The sequence below is a fragment of the Pangasianodon hypophthalmus genome, chromosome 9 (genome assembly GCF_027358585.1).
Source record: "Pangasianodon hypophthalmus isolate fPanHyp1 chromosome 9, fPanHyp1.pri, whole genome shotgun sequence".
Taxonomy (NCBI): Eukaryota; Metazoa; Chordata; class Actinopteri; order Siluriformes; family Pangasiidae; genus Pangasianodon; species Pangasianodon hypophthalmus.
The window spans coordinates 20,688,016-20,705,728 of NC_069718.1; the positions used below are offsets into that span (position 1 = coordinate 20,688,016).

At 37.9% G+C, this 17,713-nt stretch overlaps 1 protein-coding gene and 1 long non-coding RNA gene across 2 annotated transcripts; one reads left to right on the top strand and one right to left on the bottom strand.

Moving 5' to 3' along the window:
* Window positions 1-2,032: 2,032 nt before the first annotated feature.
* On the bottom strand, window positions 2,033-11,638 carry LOC113530007 (uncharacterized). The gene is made up of 5 exons (XR_003403102.3): window positions 11,515-11,638; window positions 7,692-7,730; window positions 6,979-7,146; window positions 6,456-6,517; window positions 2,033-4,903 (listed from the first exon to the last, which is right to left on the bottom strand). It is a non-coding gene; the product is annotated as an uncharacterized LOC113530007 (long non-coding RNA).
* yaf2 (YY1 associated factor 2) lies at window positions 10,689-17,695 on the top strand. Its single transcript, XM_026919811.3, has 4 exons — window positions 10,689-10,839; window positions 11,097-11,222; window positions 14,718-14,870; window positions 15,235-17,695. Exons 1-4 carry the CDS (start codon window positions 10,814-10,816, stop codon window positions 15,488-15,490), a joined length of 561 nt encoding a protein of 186 aa, XP_026775612.1. The 5' UTR covers window positions 10,689-10,813; the 3' UTR covers window positions 15,491-17,695.
* The last annotated feature ends 18 nt before the right edge of the window (window positions 17,696-17,713 follow it).

Consider the following 17,713-nt stretch of genomic DNA (forward strand, 5'->3'; position numbering starts at 1 on the left):
CAAACGCTGAGTAGAGGCAGAATAAACAGCAGTGCTCTTTCAGACACAGCAGGACGGACAACTGTGCACGCCTGCAAATGGGCATGACAGATCCCAGACAGTCCTGCACCGGGTTTGCATACCTTTTAAAGCAACCAGAACAGATCTGCAAGAAGATTTTTTTTTTTATCCCATGAGACGTGCCAGCTTTACCTGCTCCACCCAAAAAAAAAACAAAGTACCTTACCTGACATTTTAGGCCATAAAGTTAATACAGGGAAGACTTCAAATATATCAGAAAAAAATCGGATAATGGGTTGCCTCAATCATGAGTGCTTTTATCCAGCTTTCATCTGCGTCGTTACTGGAGAGATCATTAAATGATAATTACCATGAAGCCAACATATAAAATATTAACAACAAAATTAAGCCCTTGGGTTGTTTTCTGTGAGTGTATGTACTAACCATTAAAGAATTGGTGAGGTGACTTCGAAGCTTCAAAGGGAAGCTGTCTGCCAACAATTTGCACTTCAAACGTGCCTGACAGGGTGGCTATTTTGGCTCATTATCCACTATTCACCATGTGAGGTCACACAAAGCCACAGCGGAGCAGATACTCCGCTTCTTACTGAAGCTCCATTTTGCCCAGAATATCATTAAAGCCTTGGGCCTTGACAAGCACCTGAGGACACCCACTGAGTGTATGTGCACATGTGTGCACACTGTACCAAATATATTAGTGCAGTATTTCCCAATCCTGATCCTGCACGTTTTCATGTTTTTCCTGCTCTCAAATCATCAACTACTGAACAAGTCTGAACTAGGTGGAACTGGGTGAGTTACAGGGGGACAGGACATAATTATAAAATGCTTGTTTTCTCTAAATGCATATATGTAACTATGACTTCTTAACGTGCATATTCATAAGCGTGTCACTTCTTCATGTTCATCTGAAAAAAAAAATTGTGGATTCAGCCACTCCTGCTGGAGATGTCTGTGAAAAACCCATTTTGTGCCAAGAAATTTAATAAAACTGAAACCGGAAGTGTATTCTAAATATTATTTTTCTCTTACATGCTCAAAAAGTGAAATCCACGCAGTATTGTACACTTAGATCTAGACTAACTGTTAGCATAGGTTTCCAAGTTTGTGCAAGCTAATTCTGTTTGCAAGATTGTGAGAAATCATGGGTGTGACCTGCTGTACAGGCTCCCAGACTATTTAAGACAGAAATAACAACAACAAAAAAGGAGAGTGTATTTACAATACATCTTTAAATGAGTGTTTTGTGCATGCTTCTCTGCTTGTGCGTGATTGACATCCAATGATCTATTGCAATTACTTAATATTTTCCAAGCTACCCTCAAAAGGTACGCATATCATACGGAGAAATACGTATGAAGGTTTAACAATGATTTTTCCTGATGTACAAATAATTTTGCATTTTCCAGTGTTTTTGGATTGGTGGTGCAGTTGACCCACGCTATTTTACAATCATGCCATTTTACCAGTGTAGTTGTAACAGAAGACTCTTTTTGGTTTCAGTGAAAATGTATGAAGTCTGTAATTTAAATCATTGGTCAGTAATTCAACTCTGACCAAAAAAATGTTACAATTATACTAGTTCTCCCCTACACTAGGACCAGGATTGAGAAACACTGTATTGGTGTGTTTGGTTTCTAACTGTGACAATCCCATTAACTATATACAGTATATCAGGACCCTTTACTATATATAGTATGGCTTTATGGTACACATATATAAATACAAAAGTCTATCCCTCTGAATTACTGCTCTCTACATACTGCATCCTTCACAAGTTTAAATGACATACAAGGATAAAAGGTCTCACAAATGGCCAGTCAGTGGTTATCTGAGTGTTCTAAAGGCAGCCCTGTGTAATTAAACTGACACGAATTACTCATAATCAAATATGTCTTCTATCAACCGTATAATTAAACATCATCTTTCATTTTAAAACATAATCATCATCATCATCAAAAGAAACAAACCAAAAAACAGAGATTATAATGAACTGCCAGGAGGCTGGGTTTAGCCTACTGATGGGTGTAGAATATGTACCAGAATCACAAAGCAAATCACAAATAACACCAAATAACACATAACAAAAATGATTAATAGTCATTATATTAACTATGATAAAAAAAAATGAATATAATTATAGTAATAATAATAATAAATCTACATTAAAGCTCTTTTCTTAATCACATGATATGCCTGAGCTGCTAAGCGTTGCCATGAAAATGCTGTAATAGTAACTCACAGTCAGAGCTGTCAGGTTCAAATTGGTGGGAAATTTCAAATGCACACATTATACATCAGCCTAGATATGTCCTACATCTTCGTGTCTGAAAGTAGTACAGCCAAAGATCCATCCCCAATGTCCAGTATAACACAGAGGTGTAGCCATTATAACAGAAAAAACTTTCCACTTCAACTGTCTTTGAGCCAGATCACCCTCAGACAAACTGAGCCCCATGGACAGCTTGCTTGACTGCTCGCTCCACAGAGCTGCACAAGCAGCATGCTGATGCATCAAAGTACAGTAGTTACTGAATAGTATGCTTTAAGGTGGATTACTATCACCTTAATCCACCTTAAAGGGAATATTCTAAAGGTAAGATTCTCAAGGACTAGTTTATCATTCTGATCCATTAAAACTGTCAACATCTACTACGTAGACAAGTTTTGCGATTAATCAGCCACTGGGTGGATCTGAGTAAATAAGAGAGACCACATAGATACTAAAGAAGCATTGGTCTTTAAAAGTCCTAGCTATGATGGACTTTGGAAATCGAAAAGCGGCTAAAATATTTCTAGCATCCTGTTAGACACTGTAGTTTCTACGCTCCCCAACTACCTTTACTGGACCTCACAGGAGCCTAACATTTTGGCTCCAGGAGCACACAGTAGTGCCCTTTGTCCTAAGCCTGGTATCTAGCGGGGCTCCACTGGGAATAATGTAGGGCAAAATGGGGTGGGGGAGAAAGCTGGAGACCATGCCAGTGAACTATTGGCACCCTGTTAAGCCCAAAAGTAATAGAAAGAAGTGAGATCGGGTGACTGGACTATGTGTTTGGTAGAGAGATCATGTGTTGTGCAATGTGGGGGGTCTGACGTCAGTCACTGACAAGGAGATTGTGTGATAACTTTCTGATGGGTGTGTCCCTTGCACCAGCAACCATTATGTAGATGTTTTGTGAGAAATAGTGAAAAAAATGTGCTGAGTTTGAGGAATAAACCATGCAACAAGTCTGGACATCAAGTCCAAATGAGTCTAAAGAAGTCTGACCTTGACTAATGCCACCAATGAACCCAGAGGAAACAGTCTACAAAAAAATGCATGCAAAATGTAAAAGATGATTCTAACTCATTCCAGAGAGGCCTATATATACACACAGTATACTGTCTATGTTTCAAGAAGCTCAAAACTGATTATGTCCTGTCACAAAGTATTCTACTACCCTCTGCTGGGCACCAATAGCCACTGAAAACACACTATGGTGCTAAATCACTGCAGCGCCAGGCTGAATTATTACAGTTCACCATATTAGAAATTTGTAGCTATTATGACATGCTTTGTACAATGTTTTCTAAGCAAGTACTGCCTACAGAAATATAAAGTGTATATCTACAGAATATGAAGTGACCATGATGTTCATTTTCAGCATGCCAGATGTTCATATAGTTAGTCTTTCACTTTTCATTCTGCTGGATTTAGTCTGGCATTGCCTAATGGATATATACTGTACACATTGCCAGAAAAAAATATGCTGCTGTTTTAATTCAATTACCCATTTCTGTTACCATCAATAATGCCTGAGAATGACAATGCCATAATCATGAAGATTGATAACACTATGATAAGGTTATTTAATGTTTCTTTTCAACAGCTTTTGTGCCCACTGTTTTAACTATTATTTCCAGCTAGACCACCATTGTATATGATCAGAGTTATAGCTATCAAAATAATGTGATTTACCTGAGCTGAGCTTGTCCTTTTGCAGGCTGTCTGTAGTAAAAATGTGAATACAGCAGCATTATAAAACACAAATGGTATTCATTGCCTTTAACAGTTATAACAATTCATTAAAACTCTAGAAATGTGTTTATGATTAATATTTATTACTAATATAGTAGAATATATTACTAGTATACGAGATGCAATATGCATTTTAGATCAGTGCCTCCCTGTGTATCAGTTTCAATCACTTCTGATTCTGAGATTTACCTTAGCAAGTATGGTAGAGTTCTTATAAGCACATACCCAACACAGTGATGACGTTTTGATAGCAAATATGATCACACAACAATACAAGCCTAGGAGAATGATCCTATGTCCCACTTGTAACTATTGTTAGCAGAATTTTTCTTTTTTGGCTAAACTACTACTCCTGTAAAGATGAAGAGCACTGACATTACACCACTATTGTCACAACCAATTATTAAAACCATTCCTGTAGACCAGGGCTACAAGACTCAAGGCCGGGAAGGTCAGAGCACTGCAGATTTAATTTTTAGTCCTGAGGTAAAGATTGGAGTGTGTCAGAAGGGGAAAATCACGGTAGGGCTGTGGCTCTTCAGGGCCTGAGCTTGACATTCCTGCTGTAGGACTTCATGTGCTATGCGCAACATTCCAGTTATTGAGAATAATCCATCAATGGAATTAATATAATCCTATTCATTAGTCATAGCCTGCATTAAAATGTTATGAAAGACATCATGCCATTTTGTAAGTCACTTCACTTCTTTCTCCACCACAGAAAACCCTCTCTCTGTGATATGCTCTCTGATCTGCACCATATCCACGTCTACCATGACTGTGGTCATAGTCACTCCCTCAGTTATGGTCTTTCTCTGGAGAGTCAGAGACGGGTCTTCTCTCCACTATATACACCAGTCTCTGATTAAAAAAAAAAAAAAAAAAGCAGAGAATGTCACTGTATTTTTATTAAAATCTAAATGGCACCTCAGAAGTAAATTACAGCTCAGGAGAGTATATTGTCAAGTGTTTTTTTTTTTATTATTATTATTTAATGTACATGTAGTTCTTTTTAGTTTATACAAAATGGAACAGACATAACTATGATAAAAAAAATCATAATCAAATCATATGAATAACCATAGAAATAATTGTTATAATTCATCAAATCAGGATAGATTCAACCAGCATTGCCTTGACTTAAAAAGTCAATATGGTTGAAAGAAAAAACTCTCTAAACTCTGGTTATAGTCTATAGTAGGGATGCATCAATACTAGTACTGATATCAGGTATTGGTTCAATTCCATGCTCATTCACTCATTAAAAAATTGGTTTGGTTTTATAAACTGTGTTCTGTGAAAATATGAAGAGAAGATAATCCAGCATATTGCTACAATACACATAACCTGATTAAACCTCTTATGTTGTTTAAATGACATAATTAATAGAGGGCATGAGGGCAGCCAGCCTGAGCGCTCAGAGCATTAACAACAAGTGTAGTCATTAAACATGAGTGCAAGGTGGCATGAATTGCATGCACACAAAGCTATTTGAGAGCATGCAGAGAAACTGTCTCGAGTGAGAGCACTTCAGTTCTGCGAGCACTGAGACATGCACGCTCAGCAGGGTCTACACATTGCCCATGAGTCGAGGTGCAATTCCCAAGACCTTGTGCTCATTATTAATGACCACATACTGTTCTGAAAACTCAGTCTGATTGCCCTCATGCTCTCTGTTTATGACTTAAAGACAGTTTAAATGCCATAACATCAAAAACAAGGAGTTCTTTGCTAGGAGCATATGGCACCAATCAACATAAAAAAAGCTAAATAACAAGTTCCGTGACATTCTTGATTAATACTAATTAGGTTACTCATTTCAGTATCAGTATCAGTTTCAGTATCAATGACAACTTGTACACACACTCAGCCTGAAAGAATGCATCCCTAGTCTGTACAGTCAATATATGACTATTCATTATCACCTTGAGATAAACCAAGACAATCAAGACTGAAGACAGATCACCTTCAGCCTTACAATGAAGCGGCAATGTATTGTATGAAAGCTCCAGAGAATGCCATTTGTGCATGGTTAGACAGTAGCTGTCTATACAATAGCTCGAGGCCAAACATCATTTGATTATCATTAGCACATCATCAGTGCAATTTAAGTGATGCCAAGCATGTGTTAATTACTAAATTTAATAGGCATGCACCAAATCTATTCCTATACGATACCAATATCAAATCTCTGAGCGTTATCCGAAACCTGATTCTGATCTACTACTGTCTTCTGTAAAGTAACTGAGCCAACTCTCTTAAAGCTTCCACTGGCCAGATATGCAAAGCTATTTAAGACTAACATCAGCCCCAATACTGATACCCAGTATTTGATTTGTGCATACTTAACACTTGGTCTTACAATACACCACAAATTAATATACTAAAAGCATTGCTTGCTGGTTTAACTTACAGCGCTTTCCATAAATTGTTCTTCATAAAGGTCCATGATGGTGTACTCTTGTAGGTATGATACTGCAAACAAATAAAATGTTTTCCGTTTACAATCTATTGGATTTAAATAGCTAATAAATAAGTATATTTATATCTGATTATCTATAGAAAAACTAAATGAACTGCATAATGTATAAGTTCTAATGTTATTACTTCTTTTACAGGAGTTATAGAACTTTGAAGGCTGTCTGATTATATAACTGTGGGTATTCCTATGAGAAAGCAATATTAATAATATTTAATAACTAGACATCAATTAATAATTACACATGTGGATCAATTCAGTCATATTTTGTCTTCATGTATGAAACATGAAACATGTAAATATCTTATGTAGCTTCTGAAGGGCAGTACTAAATGAAAGAAATACGAACTTTAAACAAAATAATAGCAATTTACACCAATCGTCCTGTTCAAAAGTTTACACCCCCTGACTCTTAATGTATCGTGTTGCCTTCTTGAGCATCAGTGAATGTTTGCACCTTTTGTAATAGTTGTGTACGAATCCCTCAGTTGTCCTCAGCATGAAAAGATGGATCTCAACATCATATAGCCACCGGTGCAAAGGGGTCAAATATGCAGAAGATGCTGGAAAAGCAAAGAATGTACAGGATCTGGAGGATTTTTCTGAAGAACAGTGGGCAGCTTAACTGCTCAGGAAAAACAAGGGCCTCATGAACAACTATCGCAAAACATAAAAACAGTCGTTGATCTTCCAGGTAACACACACAGTATTAACAATCAAGCATATGTAAACTTTTTCTGGTTCATTTGTGTAAATTCAGTTATTTTGTCTTGTGGACTATATGTAAACATCTGTTATGTGAAATAGCTTATTCAGGGCAGTACTAAATAAAAAACAAATGCAATTTCTATTATCTCTCTCTTTTTTTTTTAAATTATTAACATTTTGCAGATTCTGCAAGGCGTATGTAAACTTATGACCCCAACTGTATTATGTGGAATAATTTCCTTGAAAAACCCTTGTATCATTTGTAAATATGCAATGATCATTAAACAGTGTTATGATTTGTAAGCAAAATTTGCAGCTAAGAAAAAAATTAGAGCAGTATTTATTGACAGTGGTCTTTCATCCATCACTACATCATCTTGTTGAAATATGTTTTCATGTAAGACGATATTCAAGTGTTACACAGGTGACAGGAGGGGTGAAATGGACCCCAATAAGCCTCACCTTGTGTTAAGCAGCTGAGCTCTTCTTACAACTGATGAGCTAAAGGGAGTAATACAGAGCAGATTTCACAACTGTACCTGACTTGTAATTGGCAAGTAAAACACTGACCTAACTATATTAAGACTTTTGTTTCTTAACCTTTAGGTAACATTTGAAATTCTGCTTTATCATCTAACAATGTTGTGCTATATTTTAGTTTAGATAGGTAACATTATCCAAAAGATAGGGTTAGGGTTTACTCCCCAGCTGCTGAGTCACCATTCAGGTTATCTGTAAGTTAAAGCAGTTTAGCAGAGTATTAACCTATCTCACTACAAGAGAAAAAAATAAGGACCTGAATCATCCAGGTTTATTGGTTTGAGGTTTTGATTAAAAAAAAAAAAGCAGTAAATTTTGTATAAAGTTGTTGTTTCTTCACATGTGTGCTGTCGCCATCTATAGGAGAGGAGAAATCCCTATTTTCTAAACTTTTTTTTTTTGTAATGTCGCCAAATATGAGCATCCTGACATTACACTGTTGAAATGTATTCAGGCTTTCTCAGCTGGCTCTTCAACACTTACTGCTGAACAAAGAAGTTGTTTTTCTGACTACAAAGGATTTTGATGAGTATCAGCCCTGATTGTGTGTATTATAAGACACATGCATACATCAGGTCTGTGTGTGATATCACTCACAGTAACATAACAACACAGTGACAGGAAAAAAAAACTTAGTAATGTCATGTATAAACTCAAATCTTTCTGTGCCATGCGTTTACCCTTTTTGCGACAGTCAACTTGTTCGAATCAAATTACCCATTTAATTTTGTTTAAATCATAATTGACTCCTTTGGCCTCATGACATGTTTAAGGCTATACACTGCACATACAAATGACTATTTTCTTCACGTCAATCATTTTCTTTTATAGATTTTGGAGATTGCAGGAGATTTTTGGAGATTTTCTAGATTGCAGGGGGCACAGTGGCTTAGTGGTTAGCACTGTTGCCTTGCACCTCCAGGGTTGGAGGTTCAGTTCCTGCCTCTGCCCTGTGTTTACAGAGTTTGCATGTTCTCCCCATGCTTCAGGAGTTTCCTTCCCCAGCCCAAAGACATGTGCTGTAGGCTGACCGACATTTCCAAATTGTCTGTAGTGTATGAATGGGTGTGAGAGTGTGTGTGCGAACGCACCCTGCAGTGTGTTGGCACCCTGTCCAGGGTGTCCCCTGCCTTGTGCCCTGAGTCCCCTGTGTAGATCATTGTGATAAATTATCTGTTTAATTATACATTGTGTATTTTCATGTGATGCACTAAAGGTGTTGGGCTCTTTCTCACCGGGTCTAGGTAGCAAAAACACACATGCGCTGTACGTTATATAGAGAAGTTTCCTATGTTCGTGACATGTTACTACTTTAAAATAAATATCATGTTTTGTATGTGAATGTTGTAGTGTTGATTCCTGGGACATACAACACCCTGGAATAGGCTCCAGGTTACCCTGCAACCCTGTGTAGGCTAAGTGACACAGAGGATGGATGGATAAATTACCTCTATCAGATGTCTTCTCTTAAACTATTATAGTAAAATCATTGTTTTTTTTTTTCCTCCACTCACTACCACTGCTTTATCTGGAAATGAGCAACTTTGGTGAAGGCTTCACGCTTCCTGCCACTTTATTAGGAACACGTGTACCCCTGCTCATTCATGCAATTATCTAATCGGCACAATGTATGAACTCACAGATAAAAGTCAAGAGTTTTACTTAAAGTTCACAACAAATATCAGATTGGGGAAAATGTGATTTCAGTGACTTTGATCATGGCATGGTTGTTGCCTCAAAGTTTGATGGTTTGTGCATTCTGACATGCTTTTCTGCTCACCATAGTTGTAAAGAGTGGTTATTTACGTTATCATAGCAGTCTGGCCATTCTCCTTTGACCTCTCTCACCAACAAGGTGTTTCCGCCCGCAGAAGTGCCTCTCACTGGATGTTTTTTTCTTTGTTTGTTTGCTTGCTTGTTTGCTTGTTTTTCGTACATTTCTGTGTATCTCAAGAGACTGTTGTGTGTGAAAATCCAAGGAGATCAACAGTTTCTGAAATACTCAAACAAGCCTGTCTTGCACTGAGATCACATTTTTCCACATTCTGATGTTTGATGTGAACATTAACCGGAGCTCTTGATCTGTATCTGCATGATTTGATACACTGCACTGCTGTCACATGATTGGCTGATTGGATAAATGCATAAACGAGCTGGGGTACAGAGGTTCCTAATAAAGTGTCAGGTAAGTGTGTATAACACAATTACCTTTATAAACCTAAAAACCCTACTAAGTAGAGCGGCAATACATTAAACCACATTGTATTTTTACAACTGTTTTTCTCAAAAATCTTTGATCTTGTTTCTTGATGATCTGCATTCATGAACCAATTACATGTTTATTCCAGTCCTTAAATAAGAGGATATTTCAGAGGAATCTCTAAAAATGTTTATTGTTGGAGTCACTTTAGATTTTATACTGAAAAAAAAAATATATATATTAAGAAATGACATTTCCAACTTAATTCACAGTGAAATGAGTATTTTAATTCTAGCAACATTGAAAGACTGGATTTTTGGTTTTATTTGGTATGCAAATATATGCATATTTAATTACAGGAAGCCTGCTTTGCATAAATACACTTAAATTTTTTGAAAAAGTTCCAATGCAAAAAAAAAAAAAGTAAGCATATCAGGATTCAACTGGAAGGATTTTTTTAAAAAAACAAACAAACAAAAAAAAAAACAAGATTTTATTTTAAGCAAACATTTTCTGTTCTGTGCAACAGCTTTGCACACTTTTGCCACTTTTAAACACATTATTAACTATAAATGACTATATTATTATAATAACTCTGTATCCTGTACAGTGCACTTATATGATACTAGGATTTGAAATCTCACATATTTCTATAGAGAAATTTCCAATTTCAGTCGCTGCACTCTTTCCCTAACTAGCTAGAGCCTGCCTCGTGATTGGCTCGTGCTCGCACCACGTGACTGACTTCCGCCTGGAGTTTTCGCGACAGCTGGAGAGCGGTTGTGCCGCGGGAGTATAAGGGTCGAATTTCTATACACTTTAATTACTGCTACATCCTTTTAAAATGGGCGATAAGAAGAGTCCGACAAGGTAAAGGAGCAGCCTGTGAGCAGCGCTGTGAAAACGAGGCTGTGTAGCTTGTTTGTAACTCAGCGTTAGACGTGGGGCGCTCACATAATCGTACATGGCGGATAGCTTGTTTTGTTTCAGCAACCATTAGCGGCATAAACAGGCGATGTTGCTGCACGAGCTGCGCAGCTGTGGCGGGTACTGGCCTGACACATGTCTCTGTTGTGTGTGAATCTGTGAAAACCGTATTCCCTTGTGTCTTTGTGTTTTGTTTGAAGGCCAAAGAGACACTGCAAGCCGCCGTCAGACGAAGGCTGCTGGGACTGTAGCGTCTGCACTTTCAGGAACACCGCCGAGGCGTTCAAGTGCATGATGTGCGACGTTAGGAAGGGCACATCCACACGGTAAGAGCCCGACCGCCTCTCTCACTCCCACCACGACTCGGTTTCATTAGCATTTTTAGCTTATGTACTATTTTAACTTGGACCTTGAGTGTGCCAAAGTCTTCATATGTTAGTACAGTTAGTAATATTAGCCTAAACGGCGGTGCAGTGAGTAGCGTCTCCGCCTCACCGGTTCTCCCCGAGTCCTCGTGCGTTTCCTCCGCCTTCCTCCCGAAAACATCCCGGTAGCTGCACTGGATACTTTAAGTTGTCTCTAATTGTGTGTGTGTGTGTGTGTGTGTTTGCATTGTACCCTGTGACAGTCTGGCGTCCCATCCAAGCTGTATTCCCAGCTCGCGCCCAGCATTCCCGGAATTCCCGGATTAGATCAGAGTCGCCAACTCTTTTCAGAGGAAAGTTGCTAGAGCACGCTCAAAAAAGACGCTGGCTGACGTCACGGCCTCATTTGCATATCGATTTATTCATCCTGAGCATTAGCCTAGCAAATTGCACATTAGGGTACATGAAGAAGGAGAAGAAGGGTTTTCTGAAGCTTTTTAAAAACAATAAAATAGAATAAAGTTTGATAATAGAATAGAAAGTAATAGATTATAGTGTATTTCTTATAGAAAGAAGTCATCTTTGGTCACTCACGGCACTGCAGACTAAAATGTTCTGTGTTTACAAATGACTGTGCTTCCTATCAAGATAAAAAAGAAGCAGTGATAGTGAGTAGTCATGAAGGAAATGTGGGTACAGATGGAATAATTTGCTATTGTTACTTGTAAATATCAACAAGAAAGTTTTTAAATAAAGAACGAAGTGTGAGGGTGCGACAAATAGTGGTCATCAGTGATTGGTTGTTGGGAAACAGTGGTGCTCACTGATTGGGCATTGTGGACGATGGTCATCAGTGATTGGTTGTTGGGAAACAGTGGTGATCAGTAATTGGGCATTGTGGACGATGGTGATCAGTGATTGGTTGTTGGGAAACAGTGGTGCTCACTGATTGGGCATTGTGGACGATGGTGATCAGTGATTGGTTGTTGGGAAACAGTGGTGATCAGTAATTGGGCATTGTGGACGATGGTGATCAGTGATTGGTTGTTGGGAAACACTGGTGATCAGTAATTGGGCATTGTGGACGATGGTGATCAGTGATTGGTTGTTGGGAAACAGTGGTGCTCACTGATTGGGCATTGTGGACGATGGTGATCAGTGATTGGTTGTTGGGAAACAGTGGTGATCAGTAATTGGGCATTGTGGACGACAGTGATCAGTGATTGGTTATTGGGAAGCAGTGGTGATCAGTGATTGGTCGCAAGCGCAGCTCGGTCAGTCTTTTCATACTGGTGGTCTAGTGAGAGTCTAGTGAACCTGTTCTATTAACTCGTATAGCAGCAGCTGTGATGTGTGCTGGAGAGCCATATTGAGTGCAGGACAGTTACTGTCCATGTGCTTAAAAAGTTGTTGCTAGGCTCTTTTTTTAAAATTAAAGTTGCTAAAGCAGTCTATAAAGTCACCAAATCTAGCAACAAAGTCTCTAAGTTGGCAACACTGCTCACCACAATACTGACAAGGATAAAGCAGTTACTGAAGAGGAATGAGTGAAGGAAGGAATATTAGCATTATATGGCAAAAAACTTAGTCGGAACTGGATGTGTGGGAGGGTGTTGTATAAGTATAATAGTTATATTAGTAGTAGTTAAAATAATAGTTGTTATAGAAATACCACATCAAGTCACACGAAATTGTCTATAGGTTACTTTCACATTACAAGCTTTTTTGCACTTTCCATTTTTTTAATTGTTTGATCGTATCTGTCTTGACGGTTAACATTCATAACTGCAAGTGACCCATATCTGTCTTCAATGAGTTCATGTTCATGTTCTAGACATGATCATTGACCTAACATAACTGTAGACACTGAATACTGTTGAATCTGGATGAAGGCTACACTCACAGTGTGTTTGATGCCTGTCCTATGAAAATTGTTTTTTAAAAAACAATTCTCCTCCAAAATTATTTAATTTTAATTAATATTTTGTATTATTTTTAGAAATCGCACACTACTGAAATATAAATATATGATATGACACAGTGCATATTGGTATGTCTGATGATGATAAACCTACTGGAGATGTGAACTATATTGACTTAAAGATTGGACTGTAAAGATTGACTATAAAGTTTGGAAATGATCACACCATTAACCTGACAGTTTTGTGCTTGCTTATTTGTTAATTACATTCAGTCAGATAATGTCTTTGTTGTCTAGTATACATTACATGAATCCTGAAAGCAAAGAGGCAAAGCTTAAAACTTTGACAAAGTCTAAATGTTATATTGTTCAAAGGTATCTGTCACCCAGGTGCCAACTTATTCCATGCAGATTTCCTCTCTTTAGCTTTATCTTTTGAATAACTTGCACTTGAATGCTGGTTTTATGGAACAGAAATGAGTTAAAAGGACCATCATGCATCTTCGCTTGTGTAGTAAAAAATAAACAAACATGATATGAAGAGTGCCTTAGCATGTAGGTTTCAGATATGGTGCCATATTCACAAAAATCTTATCTTACCACTGGATCTCTAAGTGGCAGCTTGTAACTTCAACGTTCGGTAAAGAATTCCTAATGCAATGTGTCAGGGGGTGGTTTATTCAATTTCTATGAATGACTGTATCATGGATTTTGTGATTGGCTGATAGAGCAGCGCTCTGCGTGGTGGTGAAATATGATAATGTCCTTAATTTTATGTGTGAAAACAAATGCTACTACTTTGTAGGTATACGTGCTTGGTTTAATGTCACCTTATAAATGTGTGGCATGTTTTGAATTAATTAGAGTATAAGAGCATTTACTTTATACTTAATAACCCTATCTGTGTAATTAGATATAAAGTAAAGAAAGCCTGCAGTAACCCTGTCTTTGTAGGTAGTGAACATCTAAAAGAAACTGATTTAATTAAGGCAGTGTGTGTGGTCTGAAAAGAGCTTTTACTGAGCATTTAATCACATTATAGTCTCAGCACATCTACGCTGTATAGTAAGTAGCAAAGAGATGTAAAAACTCTACTGCATAGCATCTCCTAGTAGGTGACGTATCTGCCCTCATAGATTACTCAAAATATTTTGAACCATGTTAATCTGACTCGTGGGTTGCCAGCATCAGCCATTTCAGATAGTGCTCTGGACTATCCTTCAGTTGTCATAGCTTTAAGATTCCACTTTTAGCACTAAAACACTTTGTGAACTCCTTTAGAAGTCTTAAAATTAGGACACACACACCCATTTTAAAAGAGGTTTTCCCAAATCAGCCGGTTAATAGTTACTTTTTGGCCCTTGGTATATTGTATTGCCAGTAGCAGAGATCAACTTAGTAAGATCCCAGCATTTGAGGTTTTGGGATTTGGAATACAACCCCTTGTTTAGTGCTGACCACTAATGACCCCATTAGCCCTGACTTTACACTCTCCATGATGTCATCATCATTATTCATCCAACACCCTCTTCCAGGAAACCTCGTGCCGTTTCGCAGCTTGTGGCTCAGCAAGTACCTCCGCAGTTTGCTTCACCCACACAACCCAAAAAAGAGAAGAAGGAAAAGACGGAGAAGGACAAAAACGACAGGGAGCCAGCAATGAAAAAGAACAGCCACAAAAAGATGAGGTAGGGGATTTCGACTGGGTTCAGACCCTGCAGTGTTTGGAATATAGCATGAAGTTAGTATAAGATTGTTTTGTTCAGAAAATGTTACAGAAAAATATTTAATCTTGTTTTTAATATGAATGGCAAAATGTTAAGTCTTACTAGTACATCTGCATTCCAATTAGAGTAGTCAGTTTACTGGAATTTTCAGGAGTGCTTTGATTTTAATAGGTTGTACTGGAAAATGGCTTCAAGTTTTCCATCTTATTAAAATATTGTGCAAGACTGCACCAAATTTGGTTTAGAATTGTGGATGCTTTCCATCCCCTGTTTGATTAACTTATAAACACTTTTTTTTTTGTTTGGTTTTTTTTGCTGTCCACAGGCCAAGGTTAAAAAATGTTGACAGAAGCAGTGCACAGCACTTGGAAGTCACAGTGGGAGACCTGACAGTCATCATCACAGACTTTAAGGAGAAAGCAAAGCCCTTATCCTCCTCCACAAGCTCATCCTCCTCCACAGCCACGTCAGCAGACCTGCGCAGCCAAAGTGGATCCAGCTCGGATAACACTGAAAGAGCAGTCTCCAGGTCATCTTCTCCTCGGGGTGAAGGCTCATCAGTCAACGGAGAAGCACACTAGCCTCTGATAAGCCCGACATTTTACTGAAGGTCAAAGATTTTCCCGCACATATCCCCACTCCTTTTTTGACTGGACTGGATGGGGCTTGGAGTTTCCCCACTAACAGTCACTGCACTAAGATCATAGGAAGGTCACAGCTGAGTAGCAAGATGTTATAATACTGCCCATGTAAAGCAACCATCAGTGTGATTTAGGAATATATTGTTTTAGGGACTGTTTATTCTAATTAACATCTCATCCTTTCTAAACTCATGGAACAACTTGCTGGCTCAGAGACAGTTACTGATGTGTGTTCTGGAAGTAAAGAGAATGTACCAAGTGGTACTTTATGAGCTCTCTCTCACCTAACTGGTAATTTAAAAAAAAAAAAAAAAAAAAGAAAGAAAGAAACTGGATGAGATTCAGGGTCAGTGGTCTTGGATCCAGGAAAACACAAACATTTGGACTGAGTTTGAGATCCACTAATAGAGTATACGGCCATAATATTGTGATGTTTAACATTATTGGTATTGTTCTTTCTTTAATGAGGAATATTTTGGTATGAGTTTCACAAAAGTGGAAAGTTTACAGAACATAAATGTGAAGAGTTTTAAGCAGGGATGCATCAGTACTGATACTGGTATTGGGTAACGGTTTGATACCATGCTCATTTACTTAGACTTGTAAAAATGCTCCAGTATCTGCATCCAATACCATGTGATACTATGGGATGGAAGCCTAGTGTACGTTGCCATGCTAATGAACAGAGAATATGAAAAGATAATTATCTGGACTTATTTCATGATTTAATGCTTAAAGCAAAACAGACTACAAATGGTGCTCTGTAAAAATATCAAAACAACAGCATCTTCCTTCAGTACAAGTAACCTGATAAAATATGCTGTGTCATTTAAGCAGTGTGCAAATGTAGCCAACCTGTGCACACGGAGCAGCGTCAGCAAGCGTGATCATTAAAAATACCCGCAGGGTACAGTGGATTGCACACACAACGATATTCGCAAGCGTGGAGCAGTGAAGCGAGCATGCAGAGAAACTGACACACATGAGAGCACTTCAGTTCTGCGAGCACTGAGACATGCACACTTCCTTCCCCTCGCTCGCCAAGTTTTACACCATGCTTGCAAGTCATTCACAATTAACAGCACCTTGCCCTCATTTTTAATGACCGTTCTGGCTGATACTAATCTGCGTGCACAGGTCCGACGCCCTCTATTAAAGATATTTAAACATAAAACTCGCCACAAGAAGTTAATTTCCAGCAGCAACCAACATGAATAGAACTAAATAAAATAATCCATGATGCCCCTGATTGATTAATACTAAGTGGGTTACTCATTTTGATATCAGTTATTGCTATGACCACGAGTACCAAAAACATGCACTCGTATGCGGTTTGAAAAAAAAAATGGTATTGATGCATCCCTAGTTTTAATTAATGACTTGTGGTTATAAATGATTGGACACAGTACCTGGAGTTGTTTTCATGTTTTGAGAAAGTTGTTTGCTAGTTACTTTATCAAATGACAGCCACAGAGTTTTATAAATTTTGTTATACTGCTTCTCACTTTACTACACTGCACATGTGTAAGCTGTGTTCAGTGATTATAAAAGGTCGTAAAATGAGAACTCCTTCACAGGGCCTACTGTTGTTGATCAGCTTGTAAACCTTGAGGTGTTAAGGGATTTTCCATCATTGTGTTCTGTATGTCCATCATCAGCATTTGTCTTTAAAATACAATTATAGACAGATATATAAAGCAGGTGTGCATTCTTGCATTCATGCTGGATGTTGCTGAAAAGGGTTGGAGTGTCCTTTTTTTTATAGGCACTGCACTGTGTGTTAACCCCAGACCATTTTACTCATGTTCCCCAAAACTCACACTTTTGCAATATGAACTTAAAAGCAATTTTTTTTTTTTAGATAATTATATTGGTTAGACTGCTTGATAGGAAACTGTAGATCTATTTTCCATGTTTCTTGTGTCTGTAAAGAAGCAGTTTGAATTTAAAGTGCTTAGATTATTTTTATTATTATTTTTTTTCAAGAAAAGCCATGTTTCTCATAAAGGATTAAGTATATGAAATCCTTTATACATTTCGCATAAAGGATTTATAAAGAATCTCAAGTAATTAAAATTTACTGTGGTTCTTCTTGGTTAAGGTTTATATTGCATTTCCAAATAAAAGACAAACTATTCTAAAGTATTCCAGGCATCTGTGTGT